The sequence below is a fragment of the Dermacentor silvarum genome, chromosome 10 (assembly GCF_013339745.2).
Source record: "Dermacentor silvarum isolate Dsil-2018 chromosome 10, BIME_Dsil_1.4, whole genome shotgun sequence".
NCBI classification, from domain to species: domain Eukaryota; kingdom Metazoa; phylum Arthropoda; class Arachnida; order Ixodida; family Ixodidae; genus Dermacentor; species Dermacentor silvarum.
Genome location: NC_051163.1, coordinates 38500795 through 38511856, shown reverse-complemented (window position 1 = coordinate 38511856; position 11062 = coordinate 38500795). Strand labels below are relative to the sequence as shown.

The 11062-nt window shown below is 45.4% G+C and overlaps 1 protein-coding gene and 1 long non-coding RNA gene across 2 annotated transcripts in view; one reads left to right on the top strand and one right to left on the bottom strand.

Moving 5' to 3' along the window:
- Positions 1–1941: 1941 nt before the first annotated feature.
- On the bottom strand, positions 1942–5931 carry LOC119466210 (uncharacterized protein K02A2.6-like). The gene is made up of 2 exons (XM_049657871.1): positions 5832–5931; positions 1942–4898 (listed from the first exon to the last, which is right to left on the bottom strand). Exons 1-2 carry the CDS (start codon positions 5929–5931, stop codon positions 2104–2106), a joined length of 2895 nt encoding a protein of 964 aa, XP_049513828.1. The 3' UTR covers positions 1942–2103.
- Positions 5932–9793: 3862 nt separating this feature from the next.
- Positions 9794–11062, top strand: part of LOC125940571 (uncharacterized) — a 3736-nt gene continuing 2467 nt past the window's right edge. The window contains exon 1 of the long non-coding RNA XR_007463761.1: positions 9794–9840. This is a non-coding gene — a long non-coding RNA (uncharacterized LOC125940571). The remainder of the gene's footprint in view (positions 9841–11062) is intronic.

The following is an 11062-nucleotide window of genomic DNA, read 5'->3' as shown; positions in this document are numbered from 1 at the left end:
ACAATCTCATTCGTACATCCATCGAGAGAGCATATTTAAATATATCTATGATTGTTGAATGAGAACCGTTGCTACTTGCTACGTGGCACGAGATAGAACGTCCTGAATTCTTCATATTCTCTTGCTAGACAGTCTGGATTTTTTGCTATCCCTTTACTGACGGCACATATAAATACTCCGATAATTTTCTTTTCTATGTGCAAAACACGCCGGTAATATGCATAATCAATGAAAGAAATAAAAAATGTTTTGCGGAAACTTTTTCAGCAATAGAGGAGAAGCACCAGGCATAAAACTTGAAGTAGGCTTTACCCCAATGAACCTATCACTTCATTTGATATCTTTATCGACAGCTGTCATCATATATGAGCCACATATGCACTCCTGCGTACTCTAGCCCCACTTCAGAGAAAAGTTCCAAATTGCGCTACAAGACACTTTAAAGATTGGTTAGTACCAACACCAAGCTCACACTATGGGAAACAGTGCCTCAAATGCATATTACCAACACCGTTAAATCACTTTAATTCGATCTGATTTGATCTGTTTACGTCATCACCAAAGGAACTGAAACCGATGAATAGGTTTCGATGAAATATCTGGTAGCGTTATGTATCTGTGTTTTTGCATTTGTTTCTTGACATGAAGCAAAGTGTGCATGAAGCAATGTCAGTGAAGTAATGGATAGAGCTATATATATGTATGTATATGTGTGCATATGTATGTGCGCATATGTTATGCTGCCTCCCTGCAGAAACAGGGATTGTAGACACGTCAAGCTGTTGAAGGATAGCTTTTTTCGACAGTTTCCCCATCTGTAAATGTGCAGGGTGGCAAATAAACAATTTCATTTCATTTATGTTACGTCACAGGTGTGACACCACTTATGCAGTAGATGTTGCGCCGGTCTGTCTCATCTGACCGCGATTTGTCGATGTAGATGTAGGCCCTTGGAGATACTGGCACCTGCCCACTCTAGGGCATTGGCCAAGAAATGTGCAGGTTAAAGTAAAGTACAACATAACAGGACAAAATTTATAATGCGTAAGTAAGATTCGAAAGCTAGAGGTTGGAGAGACTGCGTGATTTTATCAGAATGGAAGGTTATATGATAACCAAGAAAATAAAACAATTCAAATTCAATTTGGCTAAAAGAAAAGAAAGATTGAAATTTTGAATTCAGAGTTTAAAAATAACTGATACTGAAAGAAAATCTCGGATGGCAGTGCTAACCTTCCCGTCACTGTGCTGAAGAGTAGAGGCACCCAAAGATAGTAAATTTGGAACAAGTAAATCTAATCCAAGAAGGCGGAGTGGTTTTTCCGCGGTTGGTTTTGTTATGGTAATAGGTCGGCTACCAGATAAAAAAAAAGTTGTATGGTCTCGTCTTCCCGACGCATACGACAAATCGGTGAGGGTGCCAGACTAGTCCTGTGCAAACAAACATTAAATCAGGTATGGGACAGCGTAGCCTACCAATTGCTGCTCCAATTCTTCTCTTTTACCGTAGGTTACTTTTATAGGGGTACAATAAGTGGTTAAAATTCGAGGAATTTGGTATAGATCGTATTTTCAAAAGAAAGTGAGTTGCGTGCCAAACTTCTTCCTTGTCCTACGTTCCTGCCCTAAACCAAGCAATGATGCTTGCTGCCAGCCATTCACTCTTGGCTGATGACAATTAGCCTGAAACTTTGTACCCTCTACCGAAACTGACCAAGAAAACATATATCTCGTATTTTGATGGTAGGTAACAGTGGTCAATAAAGTGTTATTGTCAGCGTTTCAGCTAGGTATGTCACATTGTTACTCCAAACCTAAACATTTTTACACAATCGTGTGAGAGTTGTTGGCAGTACCTACAGTTATTTTTTAATCTTTTTGGCTAAACCAGTTGAATAATATTGTAAGCAAAAGCATGGTCAATTGATGTGTACATGTAAGCGGGCCGGCAGTCGGGTGACGAACAACGTTTATTGCGGTTGGAACGAAGTACATATAGGAAAGAATTGTGACGTAACAGGTCACGTGATTTTAACAAAATGGCTGTTGACGTCAGAGTGACTCAGCCATGCTACATCTTCCCTTTCTTAGGGAAGCAAATAATTACAATGGTCTTTCTGGTTGGGGGTAGCGGCAAGGCTCCCGGCGTGGCCTTGTGCTTCTACGTAGCTCTTGGGCGGGCTGGGCGTCGTCTAGTCGTTCGGACCCAGCACAAGGATTCTCTTCGGGATGTGAAGGCGCGTCTCGCAGATGTTCACGAGTGCGCCTAATTTCGTGGCCCTCTTCAGTCTTCAGCACCACGGAGCGCGGCGTCTCAGCTGGCCTCAGAAAGACCGCAGGTGCCCAGGTCTTCTCATGGGTATCGTATGCAGTCACTCTCTGGCCAGGAGACAGGGGTGGCAGGTTCCTGGAGTGGCGGTTGTAGTAGATCCTCTGGCGTTGGCGGATTTCCTGGAGACGGTTATGGACGGCTCGGTTGGGCACAATCTCCGGCACCAGGTGGCTTGCGGGTACAGGCAGCAGGGTCCTCGTCTGCCTTCCCATCAGTCTCTGCACAGGGGACTTCAAAACAGCATCGCGTGGAGTATTACGCCATTCAAGCAGAGCCATGTGGAAATCTGGCGTTCTAAGAGAACACTTCTTTAGTAGTTTTTTGGCTTCTTGCACGGCCCTCTCCGTCATACCATTGGACCGTGGATGATATGGGCTTGACGTTACGTGGTTAATGCCGAGCCCATATAAAAAGTCTTTGAATTCTGTGCTGTTGAATGGCGGCCCGTTATCGCTGCACAGCTTAAGCGGTAATCCATGAACCGAAAAAAGTTCGGCGCACCAAGACTTCAGCTGGTTAGCAGTGGTGTGGCGAAATTCCTTTATTTCAAAAAAGAAGGAATAGAAGTCGACAATAATGGCAAACTGTCGGCCCCCGTAAAAGAATAGGTCCATTCCTACAGCTTCCCAGGGCAAGTTTGGAACTTCATGGCTCAAAAGCGGCATCTTTGCGTTTCGTGGCTGATGCTTCTGGCACACTTTGCAGTTTCGGCAAAATTGCTCTATGTCGCTTGCCATGCAGGGCCAGAACATGACGCTTCGTGCCCGTGCCTTCATCTTATCGGCACCGGGGTGTGCAACGTGCAAAAGAGCCAATATTTCTGCTTTTATCGAACTTGGTATGATCACCTTGTTGCTGCGAAATAGAAGACCATCCTGTGCGTGTATCTCCTCCTGATAAGGCCAGTAGGGGCGGATTACCTCTGGAACCTCGTGCTTGTTGTCAGGCCAACTGGTCAGCGCATATTCCCGCAGCTGGGAGAGAACGGTATCGTTGTTTGTTGCTTCGAGAATACTTTTTAGACGCGCTTCTGAGGCTGAAACAAATTCCAGCACATTGACTTGAAACTGATCAGTTTCCTCGCACATGCTCACTTTGCTCGGAAAACGCGATAAAGCATCCGCAAGAAAAAGTTCTTTGCCTGGCTTATACACCAGTTTGATCGGATAGCGCTGCAAGGTCAGCCTCATGCGTTGCAACCGGAGGGGGCACTGATGCAGCGGCTTGCTAAGTATCGGTACCAAAGGCCTGTGGTCGGTCTCTACAATCACTTCTGCCCGACCAAAAACGTAGTCGTGAAACTTCGTGCAACCATGCACTATCGCCAGCATTTCCTTCTCGATTTGTGCATAGTTTTGCTGCGCCTCTGTGAGGGACCGGGACGAAAAAGCGATGGGGCGGCCGTCTTGCATTAGAACTGCGCCGACTCCTAATTGGCTTGCGTCGACCGAGAGAACGAAAGGCTTTTTAGGGTTGAAGAAAGCCAAAACGGGTGCTTTAGTCAAGGATTGGCGCAAGGTGTCAAAACTCTTTTGTTGCGCCTCCGTCCAAACCCATGCAATATCTTTACGCAACAGTGTTCGAAGCGGCGCGGTTACTACCGACATGTTGGGAATGAATCGCTGCACGAAATTCATCGTACCAAGAAATACTTGCAGTTCTTTCTTGTTCGATGGTTCAGGCATTCCAAGTATGTCTTGTACCCTCTCCGGATCCAAGCGTAGGCCTTCTGTAGTGAGGATGTGTCCCAGGTACCGGACCTCCGGCTGCAGAAACGCACTCTTCTTTGGGTTAAGTCGAAGGTTGTGCTGTTGACAACGGGACAACACAAGTTTTAAGCTGTAGTCGTGTTCGTCTTTAGTTCTGCCCCATACTAATACGTCATCCATCACAACCGCCACACAGGACAAGCCTTCTAAAACACGGTGCATTGCTGCTTGGAAAACTTCTGGGGCCGAAGCTATTCCAAACGGCATGCGAAGAAACCGATAGCGACCATACGGAGTGCTCATGGTGCAAAGTTTGGAGCTCGACTCACTAAGCCGAATTTGCCAAAACCCTGAAGCTGCATCAAGCGTGGAAAAGAATTTTGCTCCGGCAAGCCTAGGAGCGACATCCTCTAACGTTGGCATGGGATAGTTTTCACGGAGTATGGCTTGATTGAGCGCCGTTGGATCCAGGCAAATTCGAACTTTGTCTCCTTTAACAACGGTAACCATGTGGCTGGACCATTCTGTAGGCTCAGTTACCTTTGTTATGACGCCTTGATCTTCCATACGCTGAAGTTCCGCTCTAGTCTTGCCTTCCAGGGCCACGGGGATTCTCCGAGCCGGTACGATGACACCCACGGCGCCAGGCTTGAGTTTTATTTCGTACTCGTAGCCTTTGAGCTCACCTAGTCCCGAGAATACTTCTGCAAAAGGTTGTGCGGGCGGGTAAAGTTCATCGACCTCGATGTGCTGTACCCGGCAGATAAATCCAAGGCGTTGGGCCACTGAACCGCTCAGAGTCACTGGTACATTTTGCTCTATGATGTAAAATGTTTCGGGGACCACCCTCTCATTGGCTGAAAGCCGCAGGCGCACTTTTGCTTGGGCGGTTGACTTGTGGCCGAAAAATGCTGTTAGCGCAACCCGGCAAGCTTGCCCTGGTAGATCCGGTAGCTTTGCGACGTCCCTCCTTGAAATGACGCAGCAGTTTGCCCCCGTGTCTAATTTGCATGTCATTGGTTGGCCTTCAATTTCTACCGTCGCGCTCCAGTGGTCTGTGTTAACCGCGCTCACCGTTAATGTTTGCAGAAAAAAATCGTCGTCTGCGCATAGTTCCCGTAGTTCTTTCTTCTTATGGGGAAAGCTTCGCGAAGGCGGTGCCGATTTGCATGCTCGGGCGAAGTGGTTAAACCCTCCGCACTTATTGCATCTTCTACCGGTGGCGGGGCATTTTTCGCCGCGGTGTGCGCGATAGCCGCAGCTACCGCAGGCATCGCCTTTCTTTGCGACTACGTTAACTGCATTGTCCTGCTCTGTCTCCGCGGCTTCACTGATTTCACGAAACTGCTGTTTCCCTTGCTCTTGTGTCCGACAAATATCGATAGTCTTCTTGTAGGAAGGGTTTTCCGCAATCAGTTTCTGTTGCAGGCTCTTGTCTCGAATACCCAGAATAATACGGCTGCGCAGCATCCGGTCTTCCATTAGCCCAAATTCGCAGTTTGTGGCTAACATTCGTAGCTCCGTCAGCCACTCATTGAAAGGTTCGCCTTCCCTTTGGTTTCTGGACCCAAATAGAAATTCATGATAGGTCAAGTTCGTTTCCGGCTTGTAGAACTCTTCAAACTTAGCGATTAAGACGTCTACGTTATTTTTGTCCTCTTCTGCCTCAAACGTGAAGGTGCTGTATACCTTCCTTGCCTCTTCGCCAATAATCACTAGCAACGTGGCTGCTTGCACTTCTCTTGCTTGTTTTGTCAACTGGGTAGCAGTGGAAAATAGCGTGAACTCACTCTTCCAAGTTTTCCATCCAAGCCAGGCGTTGCCCGATGTGTCCAGGGGCTTCGGCGGCGGCAAAATCGTTGACGGCAAAAGGGCTGGCGGCGTGGCCATTTCGGCTAGGCACCGCTGCCACCATGTAAGCGGGCCGGCAGTCGGGTGACGAACAACGTTTATTGCGGTTGGAACGAAGTACATATAGGAAAGAATTGTGACGTAACAGGTCACGTGATTTTAACAAAATGGCTGTTGACGTCAGAGTGACTCAGCCATGCTACAGTACATTGATAACTAATCTGTGTATTAGCATCCTCTCACATCTCCCATAAGGAACGTCTCTTGTTACGAGGAATATAGGACTGTCATAAGGGTTTTGACATGATGAGAATGGAGCCGAATTGAACGACGCTTTTTTGTGGCCAGGAGTGATACCTCACTGAACCGTTCATGTCTGGATAATAATATATATATAGAGAGGATGAACATACCGCAATGTAAAACTGTCGAAAATGCTTTAGCTTTGTCATATCGCAATGCCCCTAGAAGGCCTAGTCGTGCAAGTAACAGCTAAAAACATTGCTTTATTTTTGTTTTTGCCCCCACACATTCACATTTGAGCGGCATCCGCTGACCTCGGTGACGTGCGTCTCTGTTGGACTGTTCGTTTTATGCCGCAACCACATGCACGCGACACTGAAGTGAGAACGACAAGCGACGCGAAAGGCAGACCCTGTCGCACATTAGTGTCCCTGCGTGGAGCAACAAGATGCACGCGACATCGCGGAAAAATGGAGCGACAGATTTACATTGCTGTTCGAATAAATACAATCGTGCGCCATTAAAGACATCGCAAATGTACCACGAGATCAATGTTTAACAGAGGTGCATTAGTAATAGTAATGATATGTTGCCATCGCCAGTGAAAAATCAGTTCCACGCCGCCAGTAAGAATGGATGGATGCTGTGAGCGTCACCTTTGAAACATGGTGGGAGATTGCGCCACCAAGCTCTTGGTATTATTTTGCCTAATGTCCTTCCCAATATTTTTGAGAAAGCATTGCCTAACGTCTTACCTATATTTTTGAGAAAACATTCAGATCTGCAGCTCTCCACTACGGCGTGCCTCATAATCAGTACTGGTTTTGGCACGTAAAACCCCAGAAAGAAGAAAAGAGAAAGCACCCAGACACAAAGAATTCCAAGGATCAAGCTTTTTGAACCATTACGGAAAATTCTGTTTTTGTATGCCTCCGTTCTTTGTAGCCTCCCTACTTTTCAGCCTATATAGCCGATATTCTAGTTGACATTAGGCGAAAAAAATGGAGCTGGGCAGGCCATGTAATGCGTAGGATGGATAACCGGTGGACCATTATAGTTATACAATGGATACCAAGAGAAGGGAAGCGCAGTCGAGGACGGCAGAAAACTAGGTGGGGTGATGAAGTAAGGAAATTTGCAGGCGCAAGTTGGAATCAGCTAGCGCAAGACAGGGGTAATTGGAGATCACAGGGAGAGGCCTTAGTCCTGCAGTGGATATAAATATAGGCTGATGATGATGATGAGGAGGAGGATGACGATGACGATGAAGGTTGCTCCACCACCGACATCATAGAGAAAGTTGAATGCTCGGGCATAACTCTCAGCCGCAATGTTCAGCTGATTTGGAACGTTCAGCAAGGGTTCGCCACCTTCCACAATGCGCCTGTTGCTTACGCAATTATAGTTTGAAACTTCAATTTCTCTTGGTCGAAACTCCCGGGTTTTCAGTACTGCACGAACTGTCAAAGGTTCTGACTGCCAAACGTTTCGCAATTCTAAACGGGGCGTTAGATCGTCGAACATTACAAACTACAAGAATGCGTGCCTCTTACGCGAAGTTGTACTTTTCGTTTTGGAAACTAATACTCTGTAAAGAGAGGCACAACACTAAACCCAAAAATCTTGAGATGGTCCTTCTCTTTCCTTACATTGAAGCTTTTTTCCTCGTGTCTAGTCACGCTAGTATTCAAATAAATTTTTGTAACCTACGCAACTTGCCTATGCGGTTTTATCGAGAACATAAAACGAATTAAAAAAAAACAGGGGTTTAGTGGGCTGTGTCCCTTAGAAAATCTTATAGTATTCTCAGATGCACAGGGCAAGTTCTTGTTAATTGAGCTTATACATGGGCATAAGGGACGGTATTTGGCGCCTTATATGTCTTAAATGACTGTTTCAGTGACTGCACAGTGTCTTACCATCCGGTATATTCATCGCCATTATTTTCTCTACAAGCATCACGAATTTCATTGGTCCTGGTGAGATCGTTGTGTGGACATATTAATGCCGCAGAGGTGTCTCCACATACCTGTTACGATAACTCTAGCGAGATATGCTTCCAAGCGTCTCATCACACCGCCATTAGAGCAGCGCCAGCAACGCCTTACGCATGGCGAGATAGCGCGTCTCTCTCGTTCACCCGCACGTGAGAGCGCCCGAGTTACCCGTCCAATGAGAAGTCACGGCGTGGCTCTAAGTCATCGGGGTGCGTGAAAGTGGGCTCGGTGTCAAGATGTGGTGGATTACTGAAAAGGCTCCAGTTAACTCGGCTTGAAAAATGTGTGAAAGTGTTTTAGTCGTGAGTTTCCGGGCACAAGTTCACCCAAAATAAACCAGTTTGTTCTGCGTGTTTCCTCGAAGACTGCTACAATATCACTTTGTGCATCTGCCTCACTTATTTGTATTTTGGCAATTTGTGAGTTGTTTAGTGCTTTAACATAACAATTTAATCATATTCATACTGTTACCTTTGAGGTGCTTCATCATAGAGATTGCATGAGATTACAACTTCCTGATTAAACAGGAATACAGTTACACACGTCGGCGTTTCTTGTATAACATTGATTTAACCGCTTCAGTAAAGCTTTGCTCCCTATGCATTTCAAGATGTACGTTGCATTTGGAATCTCTTTCTTGTTTTGACGATGTTTTCTGAAATAATGTATAATCCTACCTTGGATTTGATGCGTTTGAACTAACGTCCAATGCTGTGCTGATTATTGTGTTAGTTAGCCTTTACAAATGTATTCTACTCAGCTACAGTGCAGAATTCTCTTGATTCTCTTATTACGAACTTCAAATTTTCCTTTTCTGGTATGAGGTTGACGTGATGGCAGTTCTCTGCAAAAGAAAAACAAAGTAGATTCTTCACAGTGACATTGACAACTTTCATTAGGTCTGTACCTGCATATCCGTGAAGCAGACAAACTTGTCAGCCGTAGCAATGAAATGGCAGTCTCGTCAATTTCGATCATCCGGTGATTTATACGACACGTGCGCTGGGAAAAGAAATTCGCCTCCAATAAGCTATCTATCATCTGGAAAATGAGGACAATCTGTCCCGCATCCCGTTGTCAAATTTATGCTATTCGTTCTGCCACTTTTTTAGTTCTTTATAAAATGCAGACCACGGTTCTTCTTGCATTTGCTGCATTTGAGCGAACGTCCAATGCAGCGCTGACAATTCTGTAAGTTAGCCTTTAAAAAAGTTATTTATTGTTTTACTGTTTCTGATTTGTCCCATCTCTCACATTAAATGCAGTAAAAGAAATTCTATGCCTGAGTGACATTATCGTGATGGCAGTCCTCGGCAGAGGAACACAAAGCAGATTATGTACAATGATATTTTTGGTGTTAATCACCTCTGTAGATATGTTCCAGTGAAGTAGACGGATTTGTCAGCCATACATGTGTAGTCGTTTGCCGTCTGTTTCGGCCTTTCTTGTCATTTTTGATGGACGTAACCTAAAAAAGTAATTCACACATTCATGAAGCTAAGGTATAGAAAATGAGGATAATTAGGTACACATCTAGCTGTCAAATTTCTGTAGCTTGTTCTGCAGCCCCCGCTTTCCCCCAGCTGTTTTTCTGTTGATGGGTGACAATGTTTAGTCCACTATAAAAGGCGGACCGCGGTTCTTCTTCGTTCAGAACAGCGCTCCGCTGCTGACTTCACTGTGCTCCTTCACGGAAAAAAAATCAACGGTAAGCATATTCGATGTGCACAAAAAAAGGGGGTACCTTCTCTGTGTTTATGGTGGCTCCTAGCGGATGCTATTGTACAGTATTTTAAAATAGTTGCGTGTTTGATTATGCACAAAAAATTGAGGTAAGACATCTTCGTCAATATAGAGCAGACGTTTACATTGTAACTCTGTTTATCGCCTACATTTTGTGACAGAGTATTCGCGTTAGAGCGGAAAAGTTCAGTGTATGTTTTGCCCTTTTGTTCAGTGTATGTTTTGTTCTTTCGCATCTGAAAATTAGATACCGCGCCGCTGTCACCAGAAAAATCACAATTAGCATATGGCAAGCACTACTTGTACACTACTATATCTAGTGGCCCATCTAGAATTCAAATATTCATTGATAGTTTATTGAAGTACTTCAAGCACATCATTATTGTGCACGCTATATCAGATTATATCAAGCATGTTCTGAAACTGTAGATCTTCCACCGCTGAGATTGTTTATTGGTGCTTACCGAATAAATAGAGAGACAAAATATAGTATAAATGCAGTAGTGAAAGTGGATTTGCCACAGCCACCGTAACTTCCTTACTGCCTTATGGCACCTGAAAGGTCATGTGAACAAATACGGTTACAGAGTGTATTGTGTGAATAAGGGTTGATATAGGGAGTGCAGAGGATACATGAAAAGAGGGAGCTTCTAAGAAGAAATGGAAATATTGTAATGGTTCTGCTTCGTTGGCGTACATCACGCGCTGTCACACGGTCTCACACCGCAGAACCATGCTTGCCATACAACGACAACGCTGGGATTATCAAGTGCTGTCTAAGAAGCCCGTCAAACCTCCATGAGATTGCGTCGAATATTTGGCTATGCCTGTCAGGAACAATAGCGGCGGCTCCATGTCTGCGAGCCCCACATTATGGAAGTCTGGTCAGGATGTATAGGTCCAAACCACGGTGTAAGAAGATAGGTGTTCCGACGGCGCGCCCGCGCTGGGGCGAGAGAGCGGCCACTTCGTGTGACCGGAAGTGAGCGCCGCCGCTAGGGGCAGCACGTGTATAGGAGGCCTTGGAGAAGCGGCACAACAGTGGACAATTTACGACCTCCGTCGGCATTTAAACACCCATACCCAAAGATCTGCAATTTTTTGTTATTTAGACGCCAAATCCTGAGCAGGTAGAAGGTTTCATGCCACTTACAGTCAAAATACCGTCATTTCGAACACGAGAGAGG

Bases quoted from the DNA above. Each gene is read 5' to 3' on its own strand.
- LOC119466210 (XM_049657871.1), bottom strand. From the start codon at position 5,931: ATGGCCACGCCGCCAGCCCTTTTGCCGTCAACGATTTTGCCGCCGCCG. The intron at 4,899-5,831 runs GTGAGTTCACGC...TGCGGCTTTCAG, and splicing joins TGGATGGAAAACTTGGAAGA to CCAATGAGAGGGTGGTCCCC.